At 43.2% G+C, this 26395-nt stretch overlaps 1 protein-coding gene across 1 annotated transcript; it reads right to left on the minus strand.

Annotated features, from left to right (window-relative positions):
* Window positions 1-19004: 19004 nt before the first annotated feature.
* GGCT (gamma-glutamylcyclotransferase) lies at window positions 19005-26195 on the minus strand. The gene is made up of 4 exons (XM_079711646.1): window positions 26040-26195; window positions 21719-21864; window positions 20640-20775; window positions 19005-19612 (listed from the first exon to the last, which is right to left on the minus strand). The coding sequence occupies exons 1-4, from the start codon at window positions 26178-26180 to the stop codon at window positions 19469-19471; spliced, it is 567 nt and encodes a 188-aa protein (XP_079567772.1). The 5' UTR covers window positions 26181-26195; the 3' UTR covers window positions 19005-19468.
* Between the last annotated feature and the right edge of the window lie 200 nt (window positions 26196-26395).

Here is a 26395-nt window from a genome sequence, read left to right on the forward strand (position 1 = left end):
CATTTGCCTATGAAGGATGGTGTCCATCTGGTTAGTCCCTGTATCCCCAGCACAGAGAGAATGCTAGATTAAAAAATGTTGAATGAATGAATCTAGCACAGCACACTGTTTATAACGGGAGCTTCATTAATGCTCCTTGAACAAATATGTGGATTTCCAGAATTCACGGGCTCACATAGGGAGTGTCACTGGCCAAGTTCATTAGTAGATAAATTCGGATTTGCAGGCACCAATATTTTCTATTGTTCTAAGACTTTTCTGTTACCAGCTGCCTTGAAAAATTTAACCAAAGCCCAGCTCTCAATTTCCAGAGCATAGTCTATATACATTCTCTTGGTACATAATCACCTATTACTTTGTGACAATGTCCTCCATTGTGCCTTATGGGGCTGGTATACAATTCTTGTTTGACATTTTCCTGGTGTTACCCAGGCTTTGAAAAACAAAGTTCCAAAGACACCCTGCTCGGTATTCATCTCTGAGGGCCCAGGGAATAAAAATACCTTAATAAAAAAAAGCCAACAGAAGACAACAGAGCCTCAGAAACCCTGACCTGGAACTCTATTTAAGAGTTTAAGTGCTTACGCAGAAGAAAGTTCTACAGAAGGGGCAGGTTCGGAAGCCAGAGGACGTCTGGAGATGGCCTTGAGGACGGACACAGAAAGTGTCTGGAGCTTCTCAAATGAAAGGCAATTTACAAGAACAAAATACTTTAGGCACCTCAGAGGCCTGAATTGAAACCTGGCCTTGAACAAATAAACACTCAGCTGATCCCTGGCCAAAATGCTTAACAGGAGACTTTCACTGTCCGGGACACAAATCTACCTGGAGCTCGGCCACATGGTACCTGGGATGTGTAGGAGGGGACTCACGAGGGCCATGGAGAGATTGAGAAGATGCCAAGTTCTTCCCAGAGGTGGCACGCCCTGAGGCCCCACCCAGCGAGGGCCTATCTCAGGGAGCAGCCCCTCCCCGCCAGCCAAGATACACCTGACCTGCCAGGCCTCCCACTCTGTGACCTCACGACAGCTTCACAGGAGTGAGGAGAAAAGGGGTAATGCAGACGTCCCACAGCAAGAGGCTTTCTCTGTGATCCGAAAGCTCCAAACAAAGATTTTTTTTTTTTCTAAACACCCTGGTTTTTTAAGTGGATGCAAATTCCCTGGTAGATGAACAAAGTGGGGAAAGCACCTCTTTCAGGGCTTTGGGGCTAAAGCCAGAGAAAAACAGACAAGCATGAAAAACTGTCCAAAGCCTCTTCCCTTGGCCAGGGGATTCCCAGAATTTTTATCCACAGACTGACACCCACGCTGCCAGCCTGCCTCTGCTCTTTGGGCCCTTGTGTTCCTGCTTCCAAGGAGCCAGGAAGGACTGGACTCCACCCATGTGCATCCACCGAGGCTCCTGCTGAAGGATGCTGGCGCCTGGCTGGCCCGCACGCACTTACGCACATCCACTCCCAAAAACCACGGGGCTGGTGCGGTGGGCCAGGCACACCAGGCTCTGCGTCCTGGTTCTGCCGTCTTTTCTCTGCTCTGAGCTTCAGTTCCTTCATTAGAAATTGAAAACCATAATTTCTGCCTCCGTAATTGTCTCACATTAAGTCAAGGTTTATAAAGCTTAATAAGTAGGGGTTGTTAATTACCTTTTTCTTGTAGATTACTAACATTGAGAAAAGGCAGTGGTGGGAACTCCTCAAAGCCTCCCACTGTCCTTTACAATAAATTTCCAAATCCTACCCAGTCCAGGAGGCTCTGCTTGGCCTTCCTCAATACACCCTGTTCTTTCCACCTCTGAGCCTTCAAACATGCTGTTCCCTGCATCCGGCATGCGCTAAACCCTCCTCATCCCCAAGAGCTAGTTGAAAAGGCTCATTCTTGGAGGAGCACATCCCAGACTCCCCTAATCCTAGTACAGCTCTGATCATCTGTCTCATGACATACATACTCTTATTTTCACTCACAGCACTTAACCCATTGATAACTATGTATTTGTGTGTACCACCCCTTCCTCTTCCAGGAGCCAGCAAATTCCATTTGGCCAGGCGCTGAGCCCCTGGATTCATTTGTTGCTGTATCCCCAAAACTTGGGAAATTCCCGGCACCAGCGAGGTCTCTGATAATATCTGTTGAATCAGTGTGCTGAAGAATTGAAGCCCCAAAGAGCCAGGAGGAACCAGGAGCTACAAATAGCTCTCTAACAGCTTGCAACACCAGGCTGGGGAGCAAGCAAAGCACTTCATACCCATGGGAAAGCCAGAAAAACAATTGCCAGCTCATTATCAGAAATGCTAAAGCATCCACAATTCACTCAACGGAGAACTCCCTTTTCTGGGCTCTGAGCTCCACTGGCCCAGGCCTCTTGAAAGATTGCCAGAGCTCCAAAAGACATAAAACCTACTGGGGTGTAAACAAGAAGGGACATGAGTATGGATTCTCTTAAAAAGGTAGTGTCCTTGGAATAGGTCACTGCATTTTCAATGGGGTGTATTTAAATACTGTCATGTCTACCTGAGTCCCATCCTGGGAGATTCCAGGCCTGGTTTCCGTTTTCTCAAATACCCAGCACACCTGTCTGGGTGAATGCTTTAGAATATGTTTAGAAACACAGAATGTCTGCCTGTGTTTTATTACACCCAAGCTAACAATCTCAGTGCACTGAGATGACATTTACCCAAAAATAAACATCATAATCCACTCTAATAACTTCAGTCAATACCAGTATCACCACCCACCCCCGAGTGGATATTAGGTCATCCAGTGTAAGCAATGGTTGAGGTTTAAAGGTTATAAATCGGTGTGCGGGTGTTCCCACGTTCATTCCATAAGCAGGCAGAGGCAGGCAGTTCTTTGGAAGGGCCTTGTATCCAGAAGGACAGCTCTACCAAGAGCACAAGCACATCTGTGGGTCAATTCCAGGAGGCAAGCATAGGGGTGGGGAGGTGAGCAGAGGGAGGGACACTCACTGAGTCCCATTCAGTGGTTAGAACCCGGATTTCTGCTTCAAATCCTGGGTGCAGCACTAACAATCTGTTGACTTTGGGCTGGTTATTTAATCTCATTGAGCCTCAACTGTCTTATCTGTAAAATAGGAGAAATGATAACTACAGTACAGGGTTGTTGGGAAGATTAAGTGAGCTAAAAAGCCAAAACAAACAAACAAAAAAACCCTAGGGCTTCCCTGGTGGCGCAGTGGTTGAGAGTCCACCTGCCGATGCAGGGGACACGGGTTCGTGCCCCGGTCCGGGAAGATCCCACGTGCCGCGGAGCGGCTGGGCCCGTGAGCCATGGCCGCTGAGCCTGCGCATCCGGAGCCTGTGCTCCGCAACTGCAGAGGCCACAACAGTGAGAAGCCCGCGTACCGAAAAAAAAAAAAAGCCTCAAGCCAAACCTTCCTCATTGATAGTTATCCCCTTTTTACAGATAGAAAAACTGAGGCTCACGAGGGTTAAGTAGCTTATTCAAAGCCACACAACTAGGAGATGGCAAGACCAGCACTTGAACCCAATCATCATAATTACCATTTCCTGAAAGCCAGGTGGTATGCCGAGCACTTCACAGCAACAATCTCATCAAATATTCAAAACCACTCTGTAAGGCAAGAATTACTAAAACTATTTCATACAGAGGAGGACACAGGGTCGGAGAGGTTAACTATCTTGGCTGAGGTCACACAGTTAGTTAAGGAACAAAGCAGGGACTTGATCCCAGCTCTGACACCAAAGCCCATGGTCTCCTCCATTTAAGTCCTGCCTAATATTTGTTATAGATCTAGTAACTCCACTTGAAATCATCAACATGCCTGAACTCATATTAAATGTAAAACACTGGCCTTGTTAAGTGGAGTCCAGGAATGGCCCTCTCCATGAAGGGGGCCTGCTGCCCTGAATCACAAGGAGTTAGGATATCCCCAAGGAAAAGCCTAGCTTTCCACTCAGTTCCTTTCCTTCTAGAAGGTTTGGTTTGGGGGTCATAGATAGCAACTGGGGAATGTGTTAAAACGAAGCACGGGAAGTTCTTAGTCATTAGCCTTTCATCTTTTGGGAATTAGAACAACACAAATATTTTCTCACAGAAATCATCATCTGGTCCCAGCTCAGCTACCATGGAGGGGTTTTCTTTAGCAATATGTGACTGCCCTACCCAGCTAAGTGTGACTCTGAAAGTATCTACCAAGTCATTCCATCCTCCCAACTCTTTTCTGTCCCTAACCTGTATTGTGGGTATGATACAGAGAAGGGCCAATATCAACACCCTGATACAAAGATATAGTAGTGGTGACTTCCCATGGTTTTTGGCTTTTTTTTTTTTTTTTTTTTGGCTGCGTTGGGTCTTCGTTGCTGCGTGCGGGCTTTCTCTAGCTGCGAGGAGCAGGGGCTACTCCTTGTTGCGGTGCTCGGGCTTCTCATTGTGCTGAATTCTCTTGTTGCAGAGCACGGGCTCTAGGTGCGCGGGCTTCAGTAGTTGTGGCGTGCAGGCTCTAGAGTGCAGGCTCAGTAGTTGTGGCGCACGGGCTTAGTTGCTCCACGGCATGTGGGATCTTCCCGGGCCAGGGCTGAAACCCATGTCCCCTGCATTGGCAGATGGATTCTTAACCACTGCACCACCAGGGAGGCCCAGGTTAATATTTTAATAAAACATGAGGGGCTTCCCTGGTGGCGCAGTGGTTAAGAATCCGCCTGCTAATGCAGGGGACAAGGGTTCGAGCCCTGGCCCGGGAAGATCCCACATGCCGTGGAGCAACTAAGCCCGTGCGCCTACAACTACTGAGCCTGAGCCTGCGCTCTAGAGCCCACGAGCCACAACTACTGAACCTGAGGGCCGCAACTACTGAAGCCCACGCACCTAGAGCCCGTGCTCTGCAACAAGAGAAGCCACCGCAATGAGAAGCCCACGCACCACAACGAAGAGTAGCCCCTGCTCCTCGCAGCTAGAGAAAGCCTGCGCAGCAACGAAAACCCAACACAGCCAAAGATATAAATAAATTAATTAATTAATTAAAATATTAACCTACCAAAACCTGGTGCTGATCTGGTGCTTTGCAAATTACCTGGACCCTCATGTTGACCTATTCATTAGTTCCATAGAAAACTATAGTTTTCTTTAAAGGAAAATGACTACTCAGCAAAAAAATACCAAAGGGACAGCTTACTAGAGAGTACTCGAAATGATTTTAATGAAGTATAATATAACACAAAATTGCCTTGCTGGTTCTGAAACGGAGCAGCACCCTATGGTCCTTCCCTACCATGTCCTCCGCCTGACTTTTGTCTGTGGAAAAGCTTCAGCTAAAGAATTAGTTTAATCAGAGAAGCGAGAAAATGCAGAAACAAAGGAGAACAGTCCAACAAGACTAAATAATAGTAGTTTAGTCATTAAGCATGGTTAAGGACCTTTACTTCCTCCTCAAGGGCTGTAGATAATATTCTGAGCCATCTCCTGTGAGCTGTCTTGTAGATATTGAAACGCCCACCTGGTGAAAGAAGTTAACTACATAGTGATCTTACTGTAGCCATGACATAAGCTGCCACAAGTCTGTGAATTGGCCTCAAAGAAATGAAAACAAACCGACCCTGCAACTGAAGACTAACTGTCTCTGAAACAACTAAGATGACACTGGTCAGACCACCATGTGACCAATTTCAAGATGACTATCAGAGCTGACTGCACAGTTTCTGCATGTAGCCCCCTACCTCCGTCTATAAAAGCTCTTGCCCCCTTATTGTCACGGGGGGAGTCGGCCTTTGGACAGGCGTCCACCCTCTCCCCCGGTTGCCTGCATCCAAAATAAAGCAAACTTTCCTTTCCACCAACCTGGCCTCTTTAATGGCTTTTGAATGGCAAGCAGTCGGTCCCCACTTTCGGTTACAGTTCTATAGGGGCAGACCCCTTGTTAGGGCACTGTGCCCCTTCTGAGGGTCAAGGTAAGATCCCCTCAGAGTAACAGCATCCCAGGCCTCACTGGCTCAGCTCCAGAGGGTGGAAGGATGGTGAAAGGGAGGAGGGATGGTGGTGAGCTTGTCTTGGCCAAATCTGCACCAAAATCTCTGCCCGGGCTTCCCTGGCGGTGCAGTGGTTGAGAGTCCGCCTGCTGATGCAGGGGATACAGGTTCGTGCCCCGGTCTGGGAAGATCCCACATGCCACGGAGCGGCTGGGCCCGTGAGCCATGGCCGCTGAGCCTGCGCGTCCGGAGCCTGTGCTCTGCAACGGGAGTGGCCACAACAGTGAGAGGCCCGCGTACCGCAAAAAAAAAAAAAAAAAAAAAAAAATCTCTGCCCACAGTTTGGTCTGTGGCAGTTTCTAGATAAAATACAAAAAGAAGAATTCAAGCCAGAATGTCTTGCTTTGACAAACTTTCTAGCACTGAGTAAAAACCATCAATTAATTGAAATGGCAATGATTAGTCTCCTCTTACTACAAGAGTCAAGTTTGGAAAAAACACTTGCTGTCACTGAGTGTTTGATGCACCAAAGACTTTCCCTCAAAACAACTTTGGACCCTATAGATGGATGAAAGGAAGCCCTTTGTATGAAACTCAGCTGACTTTGCCCAGAAGATAAAAGGAAACAGGACTTCCAGAAACCTGCAAAATACCTACAGCTTCTGCATGACAAAAATTCAGCACAAGTATAACCTTTACCTTTTTAAATTTCACCTTGCCTCAAACCCCCAAAAAAGAAGAATCGTAGAAGGAACTGGTAATATAAACCTCAAATCCTAGGTTTATGTCTTAAATATCGATTACACATTGAACTTTTCTTTGGATAAAAAGACACAAGAATTTGATATTCTCATTAGGCAAGTTAGCGATAGCACTGTAAAAAAAAACACTTGATCTTTATACCTACATTACATCACTGTTTATAGTATTTCTAATGTCTAATCTAAACTAAACAGTGCTGCTGTTACTATCAAAGTGATCAATGACACACAGAGTGGGACCAATGTGAAAGGTTCAGCTGGGATACCCCCTGACAATTGTAGGATGTGGGTCCTCCCTTCTCCAAATTCCTGACTTCTTGATCATCTAGGAAGGATTCACTGTCCCTAGGCCAAGGGTCAGTAGCAAAACAGGTACAACTGGGGCACGGCCTGAGTATGCTGCCAAAAGGAAAGTCATCTGTGTGTGCCCATGTCAATTCTGAGACCCTGTAAGCAGCCCAGCTTTGGGGGAGCCCATTTTTTGATACATGGGGCAGTGGGGTGGAGGAAGTCTCAAGATTAAGGACCACTTTCTTTTGCCAAGAAATTCATTCCTATCGCATGGAGTAAAACTGTATTCCAGAGCCATTAATAAGCCCTGTTAGGGGAAAGAGTGGTGGCCCGAAATTCCAGAGTGCAAAGTACACAGTGCCCAAGGGGGAAGGAGCTACAGAGCCCTCCCCTGAGCAGGGCAGGAGAAGAACAGGGAAATGGAGCAACTACTGGCCACTCTCCCTCACCGTGGCTGTACTAAATAAACAATTGTTGAACACAAATCACCACTGCAGTGGCTAATAACTGCCACTGATGGAGCAGCTACCATGTGCCACCCGCTGTGCCAGGCGTTTGATACACCCTATCTCATTTAACCTCAGGACAGAGCTACTATTTTTATCCCCATTTTACAAGAAAACAGGGGTTCAGAGAGATCACATATAACATGCCCATGGTCACGCATCACAGAAGTGACAGAATCTGAATTGGGGCCCAGGTTTGATGGGCTCCAAGGCTTGAACTTAAATTTCTTCATTACACAAAAACACAATCTACTCTTCTTAGACCCTTTGGAAGCCCTCTCTTCTCCTAAGCTGTCATTTGTTTTAAATCCAACTTTCTTATCTTCAGTAAAAGTCTGTGTCTCGTCCAGTGGCCCCACTTGCTGAGATTAGAGCTATCTGTCCCCAGGGTGAGAACAGGATAAATCCTGTGCACTCCTAATATCCAAGGTAGAGTTACTATTCCCTGGATGTGGGAAATCTCAGATAGGGGGCTTTTAGGAGGGACAAACCCGACCCTGTGGCAAGCACAGCTGGCTTCATCTTTTTTTTTTTTTTTTTTGCGGTGCGCGGACCTCTCATTGTTGTGGCCTGTCCCGTTGCGGAGCAAGGCTCCGGACGCGCAGACTCAGCGGCCATGGCTCACGGGCCCAGCCGCTCCGCGGCATGTGGGAATCTTCCCGGACCGGGGCACGAACCCGTGTCCCCTGCATCGGCAGGCAGACTCTCAACCACTGCGCCACCAGGGAAGCCCCGGCTTCATCCTTAAAGCAGAAAACCCAGTAGTTGTCAAGGCCATGGGTTTACTGGCTTCCCGCAACTTAATTTTAAAGGCCAACAACGGAGGCATTTCCCAGAAAGCAGAACTAAGGGGGCATCGTGATCTGGCAATCCTTCTGTTTTTCACAATATGCCAAAAGACTCTGTGCATATCTGAGGCTGCATATCTGTTCTGAACACACGTTCAGGCCACTCTGCCAAGCCTTGTCTCATTTCCCTTCTTTTCGTTTCAGGAAGCTGGAGGGAGGTCCACTGCCCCCTCCCCAGGGTCACGCAAGACACTGGGAGCAGCCGGATCCGTCTGCAGGCTGTACTCCATCAAGGCCCCTGCCGGCCTTTCCACCTTTTCTTGGCAGCCACACTTCGGTCATTGTTGCTCAACGCTGAACGCACAGTGGAATCAGCTGGGGATACAGAGGTCTGGGTCCCACCCCCAGGGATTCTGATAGATCCAGCCTGGGCATCTGAATTTTACAAACGCCCCAGGTGATTCTAAGGTACAGGCAGGATTGAGAAGCTCTGCCTGGACCACCGTGGGATAAACGATTCCCCTGACGCTGAAGTTCATCCCCCCGAACTTTCGTGGCGTGCCACAAACTCCCGGCTTTCTCCGCCTTGCTCCACCCGGGGCTCTTCTAGAGCAGCTTTGAATCCCGTCCGCTCGCAGGATGACGCCTCCCTGCTCCTCCTCCCTCGCAGCGCCCAGGACCCCAGAAAACTTGTGCCCCGCGCGACCCACCCCCGTCGCTGGGACTTACTTGGTCGCCAGATGTGCAGACCTCACAGCAGCAGGAAGCAGCAGACCTCGTAGGGAGCGAGAGCCAGATGCGCCGGGAGGGCGCGAGCGGGAACACTGAGACTGGGGAGTGCCCGCAGCTTCACCACCAGGGCCAGGGAGGGAGCAGCCGTGGCACCGGCCAGGAACGGGAACTGGCCCGACTGCAGCGAAGGCCGCGCCCCTGTGGCCGCGCCCCGAGCCTCCGCGGCCTGCGCGGAGAAGCCGAGGCCGGGCCCGGGCGAGCGAGTCAGGGTCGGCGGGGCGGCCGCTCGCCCGACCCGGGCGCGGGAAGCCGGGAGAGGCGGCGCGCAGAAAGTGGCCCGGGGCAGCCGGGTGGGGCGGTCCCTGCCCCAGCAGAGCGGCCAGGCCACCGTTCAGGCCGAGCGGGCAGGCCTGGGAGCTCGCCCAGGGGTGACACATCGCGAACCAGGCGCCAGCTCGGTCTTGGCCTCCGCGAGTCTAGGCCCGTCCCCCTAAAAGAGCCAACCGGAGGCAGCAGCACCTGAGCAAGATGGCGAAACGCCTTTTAAAACTTAACACGTGCTCCCGGGTGAAACTCGCGTTAAAACGTGACACGTGCTCCCCGGTGAAAAGTAGCTCAAAATCATCAAGCCTTTTACGACAGAGCATATACTTCGATTTATACTTTTTAAAATGTAAGCTTTTCTTCATGTCCTTAAATCTCTTCTTGGCAGTATACATTTTATAGTCTATACATTATGCTGTGAAGACCTGTAAGGGAGTTTTTAACATGCTAATACCTTTTCCAATAAAATGTTTTTTAAACGTTTTAAATGGAGAATCTACATAAGGCATAACGATGCTATAAGTAAGTTGTCACATTCACACTAAAGTACATTCAATCATATGACCACATATGCTCATGAATATTTAGATTACCATCAAAGGCTGCCTTCTGAGAAAAGCTTGTTCCTAACTCAAACGCGAAACTTTGCAAACGTAAACTTGATGGGCTACCTTGTGCAAACTTGTAAGCTCCAATATAGAGATGCTAAAGATACTAATTCCTCCAGTTTATACCCTTACATGAACCTCTGGTAGAAAAATTACAAAATTTTTCTTTTCTCTAGGATTCTGGATTTTATCTTCCATATCTTTTAAACTCTCATATTTTCCATACCTTGTTTCTCTGGCTGCATTCTGAATAACTTCTTCAGTTGTCTTTCCATTAATCAATTATTTTGTGGCTATTCCAACCCCGCTGTTACCCATCTGTGTTAGGCGGAATAGTCCCTACACCTGGAACCTGTGAATATGGCAAAGGAGAATTAAAGTAGCAGGTGGAATTAAGGGTGCAAATCAGCTGACCTTGAGATGGGAAGATAATCATGGACTATCGGTATGGGCCCGATGTAATCACAAGGGTCCTTATAAATGGAAGAGGGAGGCAGAAGAAGGAGAACTAAACAGATAGCAGCCTGAGAAGGATTTGGCCTGATGTTGCTGGTTTTGAAGATGGAGGAATGGGGCTATGAGCCAAGAAATGAGGGTGGCTTCTAGAAGCTAGAAAAGGCAAGGAAATGGGTTCTCCAGTAGAGCCTCCAGAAGTAATGCAGTCCTGCTAACACTTTGATTTTAGCCCAGTGAAATTCACTCTAGACTACTGACCTCCAGAACCGTAAGATAATAAATTTGTGTGGTTTTAAGCCACTAAATTTGTGGTAACTCGTTACAGCAGCCATAGGAAACCAATATACTACCCATTTAAGTTCTTAATTTCAACAATAATATATTTTCTAAGAGTGTTTTGGTTCTATTTCTAATTTTCTTGGTCATTTTTAATAGTCTCCTGTTCTCTGCTGATTCCATCACTTAAAAAATTCATACATAGTTATTTTTGTTTTTAATTAAACTTTTTATTTGGGATAATTGTAAAATCACATGCAGCTGTAAGAAATAATGCAAAAAGACCCTTATACCCTTAACACAATTTCCCTTCATGGTAACATCTTGCAGAACCAGGCTGTAGGCATTGATACAGTCAAAATACAGAACATTTCCACCACTACAATGATCCCTCATGTTGCCCTGTTATATCATACCACTCCCTCCTTAACCCCTGACAATCACTAATCTGTTCCCCATTTCTATAATATGTCATTTCAAGAACGTTATATAAATGGAAGCACATGGTATGTATTGGGATTTTGTGATCTTGTTTTAGGATTGTTTTGTTCACTCGGCATAATTCTCTGGAGATTCATCTAAGGCATTTTATGTATCAACAGTCCTTTCTTTTTTATTACTGAGTAGTATTTCATGGTATTACCACAGGGATACCACAGTTTAACCATTCACATGTTGAACAACATTTGTATTTCCCGTTTTTGGCTATTATGACTAAAGCTGCTATAGACATTAAACTACAGGTTTATATGTGAACATAAGTTTTCATTTCCCTGGGATAAATGCCCAGGAGCGCAACTGATAGGTCATATGGTGGTTGCATGTTTAGTTTAAGAAAGAGCCAAACTCTTTTCCACAGTGGCTGGACCATTTACATTCCCAACAGCAATGTCTAAGTGATCCAGTTTTGCAACACCTTCATCAGCATTTGGTGCTGTCACAATGTTTTATTTTAGCCATTCTGAGAGGTGTGTAGTGTATCATTATAGTTTTAATTTGCTAATGATGTTGAACATCTTTTTATGTGCTTATTTGTCATCTGTGTCTCCTCTTGGGTGGAATGTCTTTGTCTCATTCATTTATTAATTGGATTGTTTGCTTTTTTACTGTTGAGTTTTGAAAGTTCTTTACGTATTGTAGATAATAGCCCTTTGTTAGATATTTGATTTGCAAATATTTTGTCCTGCTCCAAGCTTGTCTTTTCATTCCCTTAATAGGATCTTTCACAGAGCAAACATTTAAAATTTTGATGCTCTCTAGTTTATCAGTTTTTCCTTGTACGGATCATGCTTTTGGTATTCAGTCTAAGAACTCTTTGAAAAACCCTAGATGTCAAAGAAATCCTCCTTTTTTTCCCCAAAAGTTCAGTTTTATGTCAGACATTTGAGTTAATTTTGAGTTAATTTTGGAATGAGACTTAAGGTTAATTTTATTATAATTGTTACTTTTGCCTATGGATGTCCAATTGCTGCTACAGAATCACTGTTGAAAAGCTATCTTTCCTCCATTAAATTACCTCTCCACCTTTGTGTGGGTCTATTTCTGGGTTCTCCATTCTGTTCCATTGATCTGTGTGTTTATCCCTCTGCCAATACCATACAATCTTCAACTGGGTCGATGGATTCCTACCATTTTATTCTTTTTTTTCAAAGTTGTTTTACCTATTCTAATTCCTTTGCCTTTCCATATAAATTTTAGAAAAATAATTTTGCTGGGATTTTGATAGGAATTGTGTTAAACCTATATTGGAGAGAATTGACATCTTTATTATATTGAGCCTTCCAAATCATGAACATGGTATCTCTCCATTTATTTAGATCTTTGATTTCTTTCATCAGTGTTCTGTAGTTTTCAGTATACAAGTCTTACACATTTGGTTAAGTTTGCACTGAAGTATTTCCTTTTAAAAAATTGTATATGTTGTTGGTAAGAATGTAAAATTGTTCAGCCAACGCGGGAAACAGTTTGGCAGTTCCTCAAAAAGTTAAACATAGAATTACCATATGACCCAGCAATTCCACTCCTAGGTATAAACCCAAAATAAGTGACAAGAGGTACTGAAAATATATATATGTACACACATGTTCATAGCAGCATTATTCACAATAGTCAAAAGGTGAAAAGAGTCCAAAAGTCCATCAATGGATGGATAAACAAATCATTATACACATGATAGAATATTATACAGCCACGAAAAAGAATGAAGTGTTGATACATGCTACAGTGTTGATAAGCCTCAAAGATATTATGCTAAGTGAAAGAAGTCAGACATAAAAGGTCACATATTTTATGAGTCCTTTAATATGAAATAACCAGAATAGGTAAATTCATAGGGACAGAAAGTAGATTGGTGTTTGCCAGGGAATGGGGGTGGGGGAGGGAAGAATGGAAATGTGGTTCCTTTTGGGGTGATGGAAATGTTTTGAAAGTAAATAGTGATGGTGGTTGGACAACATTGTGAGTGTATTAAATGCTACTGAATCATTCACTTCCAAATGGTTAATTTTATGCTATGTGAATTTCATCACAATTAAAAAGTTACAGTTAAAAAAAAGCAATTGTAAATGGTATTATATTTTTAATTTCCGTGTCCAAGTGTTCTAGTATATAGAATACAATTGATTTTTGTATGTTTATCTTGTATCCTGTGACCTTGCTGAACTGACTTCTTGGTTCTAAGGAATACTTTTTTATAGATTCCTAGGGGTTTTCTACGTAAATAATCATGTCATCTGTACATAGAGACTGTTTCATTTATTTCTTTCCCATCTGTATGCCTTTCACTTCCCTTTCATGCCTCACTACACTGGTTAGAACTTCCAGTACTATGTTGAATAAAAATAGTGAGAGCAGACATCCTTGCCTTGTCCCCAGTTTTAAGGGGAAAGCATTCAGCCTTTTACTATTAAGTATAATGTTAGCTGTAGGTATTTTATAGATGCTCTTTATCAAGTTGTTGATGTTCCCTTCTGTTCCTATTCTTCTGAGGAATTTTTTTATCATAAATGGGTATTGAATTGTGCCAAACACTTTTATGCATCTACTGATGTGATCACATGACTTGTAATAATAGTTAAAATACAGTGGATTACTTTGATTGATGTTCAAGTATTGAACCAGACTTGCAGCTCTGGAATAACCCACCTTGGTCATGGTATAGAATTCTTTTTATGTATTGCTAAATTCTATTTGCTAGTATTTTTTAAAGAATCTTTGAATCAATATTCATAAGGGATATTGGTCTGTAGGCTTATTTTTGTTTGGTTGGTTTTTTCTACTGTGCCTGGTTTTGGTATACTGACTTCACTAGCTTCACAAAATGAACTGGTAAGGGTTACCATAATGCCCCGTCTCTGGTAATTTTCTTTGCCCTGAAATCTACTCTATCTAATATTAGTAAAGCCATTCATTCTTTCCTTTGATTAACGTTTGCATCATATATCTTTTTCTATCCTTTTATTTTCAAGCTGCTTATGTTGTTATAGTTGAAGTGAGTTTCTTGTAGACAGCATAAATAAGGCTGGGTCATGTTTTTAATCCACTCCACCAGTTTTTGTGTTTTAATTGGTGTCTTGAGATCATTTACATTGAATGTACTTATTGATATGTTAGGGCAGTGGTCTCCAACCTTTTTGGCACCAGGGACTGGTTTCGTGGAAGACAATTTTTCCAGGAATGGGGGGCGGATTGTTCAGGTGGTAATGCAAGCAATGGGGGGGATGATTCAGGCAGTAATGGGAATGATGGGAAGCAGCAGATGAAGCTTCACTTGCTTGTCCACCGCTCACCACCTGCTGTGTGGCCCAGTTCCTCAGGGGTTGGGGACGCCTGTGATAGGGGTTTTGGGTTTTTTTGTTTTTTTTTTTTTACTTTTGGCTGTGTTGGGTCTTCATTGCTGCACGCAGGTTTTCTCTAGTTGCAGCAAGCGGGGGCTACTCTTCACTGCAGTGTGCGGGCTTCTCATTGCAGTGGCTTCTCTTGTTGTGGAGCACGGGCTCTAGGTGCACTGGCTTCAGTAGTTGTGGCACGTGGGCTCAGTAATTGTGGCTCACAGGCTCTAGAGCACAGGCTCAGTAGCTGCGGAGCATGGGCTTAGTTGCTGCGCAGCCTGTGGGATCTTCCAGTACCAGGGTTCAAACGGATGTCCCCTGCATTGGCAGGTGGATTCTTAACAACTGCGCCACCAGGGAAGCCCCTATAACTGTTTTAAATAGTACCTCTACACATATTCAGAGCCACAACTCACAATATTTTAATTTTTACTTCAACCATTATGTAGGAAACTCAAGAGAAGGAAACTCTACTGTATTTATCCATACTTTTGCTTACCATGTTATTTTTTTCCTTTCTGATGTTTCCAAGTTCCTTCTTTTATCATTTCCTTTCTGTTAAGAGAACTTCCTTCAGTCATTCTTTTAGGGTAGGTCAGTTGGCCACAAATTTTCCTAGTTTTCCTTCATCTGAGAATGTCTTGATTTTTCCCTTCATTCTCAAGGGCTATTTTCACTGGATTCTGGGTAGACGGTCCTTTTCTTTCAGCACTTGAAAAATGTGCCACTTCCTTCTGGTCTCCCTGGTTTCTGATGAGAAATCTGGTGTAATTGAAATTGTTTTTCTCCTGTAGGTAAGGTATCATCTCTTACTTGCTGCCCTCAAGAATTTTTGTCTTTAGTGTTCAGAAGTTTGATACAATGTGTCTGGTGTGGATTTCTTTGGGTTTGTTTGGAGTTCACTCAGATTTTTCTTTTCTTTTTAAATGTTAATTACTATTTATTAGACAACAGCTGTATACCAGCCATTGTGCTGGGCATTTTATGTACACTATTGCTAATCCCACCCACAAACTTGGGAGTTTTTATGTACACTATTGTTAATCCCACCCACAAACTTGGGAGTTAGGTGTTAGGTTAAACCATGTGAGACTGTCATGGCTTCATTAAACTTCTTTAATCTGTAGGTTTGTGGCTTTTGCCAAATTCAGAATGTTTAAACCATTATTTCTTTGGGCACTTTTTCAGCCTGTCCTCTCTCCTCTCCTTCTGAGACTCCTATGACACAAATGTTAGATCTTCTGTTATAGCCCCACAGGTCCCTAAGGCTCTGTTTTGTTTTGGGGGGTTTTTTTTTCAGTCTGTTTTCTCTCTGCTTTTCAGACCAGGTTAATTTCTATTGTTATGTCTCCCAGTTCACTGATTCTTTCCTCTGTTCCCTCCATTCTGCTGTTGGACCCATCCACTGAGTTTTTAAATTTCAGTTACTGTATTTTTCAGTCCTAAAATTTCCATCTAGTTCTTCTTTATATCTTGTTTCTTTACTGAGAATGTTTGTGCTTTCATTTGTTTCAAACACATTCCTCATTGCTCACGAAAGCATTTTTATGATGTCTGCTTTAAAATCTTTGTCAAATAATTTTAACATATCTGTCATTGTCTGTTTTGGCATCTACTGATTGTCTTTCTTCATTTAGTGTGAGATCTTCCTGGTTCTTGGAATGATGAATGATTTTTCAGTTGAAGCCTGGACATTTTGGAAATTATGAGACTCTGGATCTTATTGAAATCTCCTATTTTAGCCAGATTACTCTGAAACCATTCCAGCAGAGGAAGGCGTGGGCCACTGCCTCGATATTGCTAAATGGAGGTAGAAGTTCAGGTTCTCACCCAGCTTCTGGTGTCACCCAAGGGAGGGTCCACCTTGTCACTACTGAGGGGAGGTAGGAGTCTCAGCTTCCCACTAGGTCTCCACAGATACCTCCTTGGCTGGGAGGAGTAGGAATGCCTCATTACTGCCCCCTACATGGCCTTCACTGATACCACAGGGAAGGGTGGCTTTGTTACCACTGGGTGATAAAGTCCTACTGATCTGTCACTTGGCCTCTGACACCACCCAGCAGGGGCAGGGAGGGGCACCTTGTTACTGCCAGATGGGGTTTTAAGTACAGGCTCCTCACATGGTCTCCACTGATACTACTGGTGGGGAAGGGGAGTGATTGTTACTGCTGGACGGCTCCCTACTCAGCCTTTTCTGACACTACCCTGGCAATGGTGGTGGGGGACAGGGTGAGGGTGCCTTGCTACAACCTGGCAAGGGTGGAAGTCCAGGCTTCCCTCTCGACCTTTTGCTGGCTTGGGTGGAGGTGAGGGTTCCATAGTTTTTCTCTGTGGTGTTTGGCTGGGGTAAAGCACTTATTCTCTAAGTTTTATCTGGCTAGATTGTCTATTTCCCAGTCCTTTGGCTAGAGAGCAGCTTTTCTTGTTTTGTTTGTTTTTCATCTCTGCTCATGCTCATTGGTGCTTTCAGGTTGCTGGCTTCTTCAGCTAGAAGTCTGAGATGCATGAGGCAAAAGAAAATCCAGGGAATTCAGCACCATGTCATGCCTTGGGTCCTAAGGCCTCTAGCTGTTCTGCTTGTTTTATATATTATGTTCAGGGATTTTAGTTGTACTTAACTAAAGGAATAGGGAAGAATATGTCTATTCCATCTTCCCAGAAGTCAAAGTCTCCAAATATACTTACATTCTGTTTTTGATCATTTCAATATCCTAAAACCTTAGGGATGTAAATTTGTTTTTTCTGTTCTCATTCATAGTGTATCATTTTCCTTATTATTATCTTTTAAATTTTTAAGTGGAAAACCTGAGAACCTGAATTAGGATCGCTTTCTTCAGAGAGGATTTGCATCTATCTCTGCTGGGAGCCACCAGGCTTACTAACTGGGGACTGTTTTAGTTCTCTTCAAGGGTCCTGGTTTCATACAGAATTCTCAGGTTCAGTTTTCCTGTCCTGCAGCAGGAATGCTCAAGGGTTAGTCATCTAATTCTGGGGCTATTATTGGCAAGGACATCTGGGCCATTTGTTTACCATTACTGTCTAGCCTTTCAGCTCACTTTATCTTCTTTCTTTTTGTGGGAGAGGGATTGGTACAACTTCAAGATTTTCCTTATTTTCTCTCAAGCCCAGAAATGCTTTTCAAAAACTATGTTTGCTATAGTATATCCAGGAGCTGGTTGTATTGTGGTTAGAGGGCCAAAATCACTGGTAGAAATGGAAATTCCTTACATATGACATTTGCTAGTACTACCTTGAAAACAACCGGAAAAATAGGGATGATTAACAGATTTTTGTTAAAAGGCCAGACTTGAAGATTTTATTGTTAATGTTTTAAGTTCCTTAATGAAAGCTGCCATTTTAGGTAGGAGAGACAGATTTTGGAATAATATGCAATTTTTAGTACCTACAGCACAACTGAGCCTTGCTTACTATATTACCATAACTGTGTTCTGGGTCACAGACAAACTTGGTCTTTTTGGGAGGAGTTAACAACTATCGAAAACTGGAATACTGGAGGGTATACTTGAAAACAGTGAGGTGTAACAGCTATGAAACATGGTCAAACCTGTAGTCTATGGCTCAGCCTCACTACAGAATTGCAGCTGTAGCCGAGAAGTCCTTTGGTCCTTCTTCCCAAGAGTAAAAACCAAATCTTTGTTTTATGCCCCTGTGGCTTGTTCTCTCATTCTAATAAACTGTTTTGAAGGTCCAGCTCACTGCATCCCACAGAGACGTAAGAGATTTTTTGATAACCAGTGTTGTTTTATTCATGACTCTTCTTTCTTCCACTTATTCAGTAAGTAAATTTAAGAAGGTGACCATTTCTTAGTAAGCCAAGAATCAAATTTCAGCTTCCGGGAAACACTTTTCCCTCATAATCGTGACCCTTCTACTTTAAAATCTTGTTCCAAGGATAGCTCTGTACAAACTTAATTCTTCAGTAAGAACAATAATGATTGCTAATACTTATTATATGCCAGGCTCTGTTCTAAGCTTATATATATATATATACTCCTCAAAACAATCCTAAGGGCTTCCCTGGTGGCGCAGTGGTTGAAAGTCCGCCTGCCGATGCAGGGGACACGGGTTCGTGCCCCAGTCTGGGAAGATCCCACATGCCGCGGAGCGGCTAGGCCCGTGAGCCATGGCCGCTGAGCCTGCGCGTCCGGAGCCTGTGCTCTGCAACAGGAGAGGCCACAACAGTGAGAGGCCCACGTGCTGCAAAAAAAAAACAAAAAAAAACAATCCTAAGACATAGATATTTGGGCTGTCCTCAGCCTGCAGGCAAGGAAGATGAGGCACAGCCATATAACCCAGTTTCCCAGCTAGAAAGTGCTGGAACTGACAGTCAGTCCTCGGCTGTCTGGTTCCAGAGTCTTTGCAATTATCCTTTAGTATAGACTGGCTATAGACCAAGACCAGACCCAGTATGTGTGATGATATGAGTCTCTCTAACAAAATGAAATGTAGTATTTTAGTAGGGACTATAGGTTAAACCACAAATACATTTATTCCTCAAGGAACAGTATGCCATCTTTTAAATTTTGAAGTTGTTATAATCAATTGTCTCTGCAGTTTGCTTGCTCTTAGTAAGCTAAGAAAAAATCCCAGAGCAGAGTGATTTACCAGCACCATCCTTAAGTTGCAAATCTACCCTTTATCACAGAGCAAAAATACACTTCAGATCAACTCAATAAAATAACTTTAAGGGTTCAAAGAAGGAATACTCACATCTACTTGTCATGCATTCCAATGCCGCAAGGCCCCCTTTTCAATTGTCTAACTCCTATCCTGGTCTTTTTATAGCCTGAAAACAAGGAATCATCCAAGTGAGATACCCCTTCAGAACACTGTTGAAAATATATTAAACAGAGAGATATCCCAGATCCCTGCTCTAAATGTTAAAAATGTATTAGCATATAGAGAAAATATCTGTAGATGTATTCTATTAGGTTCTAATGAGTTTTTGCTTCCCCCTTTTTGATAATGTCTTCAATTTCTTCTGAGACCTTTCCTTTGTAGTCATTTGGTTCTATTGCGTTTAACTTCTTTTGATAGTCCAGTGGCAAACCATTCTCTTTTGCACCCAGGCAAATCACCTAGAAATGGGTAAAATAAACAAAAAGCCCTTTAGTTAGGAACATAATTTAATTTAGTATACCACAGCTTTATTTGTAGTATCAAAGTGTGAAATATTAGCTTTCAGATAACTCTAGAATAAACAATTCTAGAACAAAATGGAGGGATAGTCATTCCTCTCACAATGAGCATGAATGTGCAGGGAGTTTTCAAAGCCACAAGATCCACCCTTATGGAAGAGCAATTGTACTCAGTAATATGATTTAAAATTTTTTTTATATTAAGAGAAAAACTTATTGTACAGAATTTGCATGATTTTTTAAGAAACAAACACCATTCTCCAAAAAAATTTCCAGTTTACAGGTAGCAGCTGTAGTTGAATCCTGGAGTCTACTCTACCTCTGAATTAGACATGAGGGAATAAATAGCAAGTGTGTCCAGTGGTACTTCCCAGATCCATGCCAGACTTAATTCCTCTAGGTTCCTTTCTAGAAAATTCCAGATTAGGCCCAGGAACTGGGTCACCCTCTCCAGGTATCATGTCCTGATTGGGCCTGCCAACAGGTACCTAAGTTTGGGTTTCTGAAAAGGGATGTTGGACTCTCTATCCTGAATTCTTTTCTGGTGCTTGAGGGAGTGGTATCCCTGACTTTGAAAAGCAGTGTGACTTATTTTTCCCTCCATCTGGAAATGGAAAACATTTCAGCAGTAGTAAATATATTTTTTACCTACAAAAATGAATCCTGGTGTTCATGAAATACTGTTTTATGGAGGAAGAAAAAAATGATTACAAAAGCATGGGTATAGAATAATAAAATAATTAAGTTTTAGGGACATATTCTATCATTATAAATAAATCTGAACATTTAGTTATTTGGTAAATAAATACCATTTTTGTATTAAAAAACATTTTGCTTAAAATGAATTGTACACGTAGAATTTAAAACACACAAAGCCTTTTAAAAACAAGATATTCTTTAGTTTAGCTCAGTGAAAATTAACAAGGAATCACCAAAAGTCTTTGTAAGTAGTTAGTTGAAAGGATACCGTTTTATACTGGGGTGATGGGGGAACACGCTCATAATTTGTCATCTGATAACTTCGACAGGTTACTTCTTTTCCTTCTTGAGTAGAAACATGAACTTCTATTGGGACATACATTCCACTTTTAACCCCTTCTTGCCTGAAACCAGAACAGTCAAATTTTAATCATACTTGACTTAGCCAAGTTAGTTTACCAGATTAAAATTTTTAACTACTTATGGATGTACTTGCTCCCTGTATATTTTGGGATAGAACAGAAGTACCACCACATCAAAAGGAAGTTTAGCATTTCAATTAGAAAGCTGGAGACTTACTATTACTGGGTATGCTTCTAATAGATCTCTATATTTAGCCTATCTAAAAACATGCTTCAGTGTAGTTATTTCAAGCTTTGTAACCCTGAAACATTGCTCTCTAGGCTACAAAAATGACTATGTGTTCTGACAGCAAGAGAATATCCACCCAGAGAAAAGTAGAGAGGATGGCTCATTCCTGTCTGCAAGTGAAGTAAAGTATTAAGCATGTCAGATGCTTGTCTGCTCTTCTAAATCCTACTCTTTTCTGCCACTTTCTTTGCATTAAATGCTCTGCCACACAACTCTTGAGTTCTATTTATAAAGAGCATCAAAGCATTTCTAATATGTTTTGAAGTTTTTACAAATGATTATTACTGGTTTTACTGATTGAACTGCCACCTTAAAGAATTATTTTTTAAAAACTAATAAAAACTGAGCTGCTTTTGAAATCAATAAAAGTATGTAACAATTACAAAAATCTTCATGCCTTCTCACAATATGAAACTACAAAGACATTTTTATTAAAAAACAAATAGAATGAAAATAAGGACTTCCATCAATTATAGAAGAGATTACAAATGTCTCCCCAAATCTCAATCAGAGAGTGTGACCCTTCTAGGCTTTTCTTTTTAGGAATGAACATTATACCTTTTAGGTTAACTCTAAAGTATAAAGAATATGTCCATAGTATATCATTTTGAAAAACCAACACATATATACACATCCTTGCATATGATCCACTTTCTAAATTAGTAATTATTTAACTTATAATTAGAAGTCACCTACTTATCTAGAGAACTTAAATTGCTTTTGTTCATTTTCCATACTACTCCCCATACTTCATCACCAGGACTTTCAAAAATGGTGGCTGTACCTCCATGCCAAGTTTCACTAGTTTTGCCTTGGGGATTGCCAAAGTCAAGCTTAAAATCCTACAAAGGAAACCAAAGTGATATGATCAGTATCCACGTGAACCAAAATTTCCTTCCTCAAAATAAAGATTTACCTTGAACTCCATGCAACTAAAACAAACTTTGAGCTCCTTCTGTAAAAAATACAAAGATAAACAACCAAGGACCCAGATCTCAAGGACTATAATTTTTCATATTTTTCTTTAAAAATGAACTGTAGGGGCTTCCCTGGTGGCGCAGTGGTTGAGAGTCCGCCTGCCGATGCAGGGGACACGGGTTCGTGCCCCGGTCTGGGAGGATCCCACATGCCGCAGAATGGCTGGGCCCGTGAGCCATGGCCGCTGAGCCTGCGCGTCCAGAGCCTGTGCTCCGCAACGGGAGAGGCCACAACAGTGAGAGGCCCGCGTACCGCAAAAAAAAAAAAAAAAAAAGAACTGTATACTGAATATGTACACGTATCTTACCATAAACAAGAGACTTAAAAGGGAAAATAAATCCCATGATCCTGATGCCTTAACACAGCTATCTTTATTTTTGAAAACTACTTCCCAGCCCACTTACATACACATAGATTTTAACTTAGAGACAATCATAGTGTACATAACTGTTGAAGCTGGGTGATGGCTACATAAGGGTTATAACATTCTTTCCACTTTTATGTATGTAAGTGTATCCTATTAGCATATTTTTTTTGTCCTAAGGGAGCTGGCATTTTGAGGGTGATCTGTACACTTATAAATTTAATATTCCTGAATTGTATTAACATATTTATAATAATCATAAGAGCAGCTAACACTTACTGGAAAATTACTGGGTTCTATACACTGTGCTATGAGCTTTATATGGACTTTTTTTTAATCCTGTCAACAACTTTTTATACCCATTTAACAGAAAGGAAAACGATGGCTTAAAAAGATTAAGCAACTTGCCTAAGGTCTCACAACTATAAGTAATGGAGTCAAGGTTTCTAGTTTAGTTTCCTCCCTCACAGAGATGAGTAATCAAAGGACACAGCCAGGAAGATTAAAAATCCTTACTTGGCTATTTGGTCTAAGAAGATTTCTTTCCATCTTTCCAGAGCTTAGCTTCCTTAATGATAAAAAAAAAAAAAAGTTTAGACTAGATAATAAATCTAAGGTTTAAATTTTATCTCTATCACCTTTATTTTCTTAAAAACCTGTCAGAATTTCACAAAAAAGGTCGGTTTGAGTGACCAGTACCTTCAATTGGTATACTAGATGTTCTAGGACCAGGTATCCCTGACAGGACATCAGGAGATCTGATAAAAGTTATAACCACACTAGGAACTGGCTGTCTATTGTTAAATCCAATAGACAATTTTCATTTCTTGTCTTGCTCTACTTCTCAGCTGCTTCTGACATCGTTAACCATCCGGTCTTGATCTGTCTCCTTTCTTTTAGGCTGTTCCTTAATCTCAATTCCCTTTGCCAACTCCTTCTTCACTACCTGGTCTTTAAATGTTGGAGTTTCTGAGGGCTCAGTTTAGGCCCTTTTCTCTGTTCAGCAATTTGCTCAAGACAATCTCATCCCCTCCAATGGCTTCAAATACCATCCAATATTCCAGTCGTCTTCTAATCCAGCTCAGATCTCTCTTCTGAGCTTCAAAAGTGCTTAGAACATAATGAGTATTTAATGAATGTTCACTGATCTTTTCTGCTCACTTGAATTTACAACAAGCATCTCAAATAGTACAGCTGACCCTTGAATAACACGGGTTTGAACTACACAGGTCCACGTATACGTGAATTTTTTTCAATAAATACAGCATCTATATTTTCCTTTTACATATCATCAAATTAACTAAGTATGGGGAAAAGTTCGAGTAGAGATTAAAATAGAGAATATGTGGCATCAAAAGAACTAGGGTCTGAGTCCTGATTCTATCCAAACTTTTTCAGCTTCCTGCCCTTGGGTGAGTCATGTATCAATTCCTTTGTTTTTGAGGTAGAGATGGCAGTTCTGATTTTCCGCTGGGTGAAGGGTCGGCACCACTAACCCTGGCATTGTTTAAGGGCCAAATACATGTCCAAATTGAGCTTGATTTTCCCTCCCAAACTAATTCTCCTCTTCTTGTCACAAACATCACCGTCATCTACTCTGTTGCGTCAAAAACCTTAGTCATCCCCATTATCTCCTCTTCCTTTCACAAACAATCACCAAGGCCTAACAGTACTCACTCCTAAATATCTCCCAAACCCATCTACCCTCCACTGCTACCACTGCAGGGTACCATTATCTTTAGCATGAACTCCTGCAAAGGCTTCCTAACTGGGCTCCCTACATCCACTGCTGCCCCCACCCTTCCAATCCATTTTCCATAGCAACCAGAACCAGCTTTCAAAGATGTAAATCTGATGTTTCATTTGCTTAAATTTGGCAGAGGTCTTCTCATTGGTCTCAAGATAAAGACCCAAGCCTTCTCTGGCCTCTGTGGTCCTGTAAAATGTGGCCCTTCCCGACTTCTCTAGTCTTCATGCTACACCCTCCTCACACACTAGATTCCAGCCACACTAGCTGGAAGGTCCAGCCTTTTTCTTTCCTGAGGTCTTTTGTCCCTGCTGTTCATTCTATCTGTTTGCTATCCCCCTCCCCAGTCATTCAGGTCTCAGTTTAAAAGTCACATTTTCAGGAATGGCTTTACTGAGCATCCCAGTTAGGTCAGGTCCCCAAGTCATACATTTCCATAGCACCTTGAATGTCTCCTTTAAAAAAAAAAAAGATTTCACTTTTTTTTAGAGCAGTTTTAAGTTCAGAACAAAACAGAGAGTAAGGTATAATATGTCTCCTTTTAAGACTGACCATACCTGTGATGGAATAATCATTTGCTTGATAGCTCTTTGCTGCATTCCAGTTATAAACCATCTGAACTTCTTTCCCACGTTTGGGGAATTCCCTGCCTTATGAGTTTGGGGGTAGACAGTGTTCAGAGACTGACTCCCATTTTTGAAGTTTCAAATGCCAGAAGTTGGTTCTCCCAGCTTTTCTTTAAGTCAGGGCATGGGCACGTGGCCAAGACTTAGCCAATCAGGACACCCACCTAGGGCTTTGAATTAGAAACTAGTGACCCAGGGCAGCAAAAAGTCCACCTTGGTGGTGGCAACCATATTTGGGTTTCAGGAACTTGGAGATGTAGTGACAGTAGCAGGCAGGGTCCAGAGCAGGTGATGCACAATGCAACGTCCATGTTTACGAAGCTTAGCAGCGATGCAATAGTGGCCTCCTGGGCTGGTTCTGTTGGTGTGATATTGGTTGTTTTAGAGCTTCCCTTTTATGCCTGCTTGTTTTGTCAGCTTTGTGGTCCTACCTTCCTGGTCATTCTGTGAGCTCTTCAAACGGCCTTTCAACACAGTCTTTTTCTGCTTGAATCAGCCACTTCTGTTGCTTGCAACTAAGAACCCTGACAACGATAGCAGAGACCATGTTTGTTTGGTTCAACAATGTCAAAAGGCTTTGTACATAACTTGTTTGAGTGTCTCTCCTATAGACTGGGAGGTCCTGAAAGCAGCCAGCTTTACTCAATCATCTTTGTATCTCCAGGTAAGTGCTGGAAGAATACGCACTAAATGAATAAATGGACTGTACTAAGAGCAATGATTCTTACCAAGGCAAGCGAAGGTTCATCCAGCCACTTGATTTAACTGAGCACAGCCCTTACTGTGAATAAGACACGGCTCCAGCTTTCAGGACCTCTCAGATCGGGAGCAAAACGCAGGTAAATGGATTTTTACAAAACCAGGTGACAAGTCCTGGAGCAAAGTGGGGTACAAAACAGAAAGCAACCGATTCCCTGACTTGGGTCAGAGAAGGCTTCTCAGAGGGACCAACCGAATGGATTCTGTGATGATGCCTCTAAATCAGTGGCCATGGGAGAGGCGCTGGGATCTGGGCAGAACGCGCAGCTGGTGAGAACGTCAGGAGGGAGACCTCAGGGCAGCCTGGGAGACACAGGTGCCAGAGTAGCACAGCTCAGCAGGGGTCAAGCACAGGGCTGAGGGCGAGAGCGACCGGCCCGGGGTCGTGCAAGGAACCCTGATGTACTTTGAGCAGAAAGAGCTGCATTCCCGGCCCAGTGCTGCCAACAAGCGGCGCAGAGAAAGCGAGTTCTCGAAATCCTGGCTCCCTCGTCTGCAGAGGGGGGCAGAGGCCATCGCAGGGGCCGGGAGGAGAGCACTGACCTGCAGGCGGGCCACGCTGCAGAACACGGCCGAGGGGTTTCGGAGGTGGATCCGCTCCGTCAGCAGGTTGCTGCCATAGGCGAAGTAGAGAAAACTCTCCCCTTCCTGGCTCCGGAGGTCCTCGCCGCCCGAGTTCGCCATGTCCCACCGGACGCCTGCACGGACCTGGGATCTGTAGCAGGAGAGTGAGGAGAGGGCGAGGAGCATAGCGCGGTGGCCGACGACCCCAGCCCAGGAAGCGCGGCGCCGCGCAGCCTTAGAGGTTAGGGGAAAGGCGGGAAGCTAGGGCCGGGCGAGTCACTTCTGAGCACTCTTCTGACTGGCTGCCAGTACCCAACGCTGTGAGTTGCTCCCTC

The sequence above is a fragment of the Hyperoodon ampullatus genome (assembly GCF_949752795.1).
Source record: "Hyperoodon ampullatus genome assembly, chromosome: 9".
In the NCBI taxonomy this organism is placed as follows: domain Eukaryota; kingdom Metazoa; phylum Chordata; class Mammalia; order Artiodactyla; family Ziphiidae; genus Hyperoodon; species Hyperoodon ampullatus.

Excerpts from the sequence above, each read along its gene's own strand:
- GGCT (XM_079711646.1), bottom strand. The coding sequence starts at position 26,180 with ATGGCGAACTCGGGCGGCGAGGACCTCCGGAGCCAGGAAGGGGAGAGT. Across the intron at positions 21,865-26,039 it reads GCAGCGTGGCCCGCCTGCAG|GATTTTAAGCTTGACTTTGG; the intron begins GTCAGTGCTCTC and ends TTTCCTTTGTAG. Across the intron at positions 19,613-20,639 it reads CATCACCCCAGTATAAAACG|GTGATTTGCCTGGGTGCAAA; the intron begins GTATCCTTTCAA and ends ACCCATTTCTAG.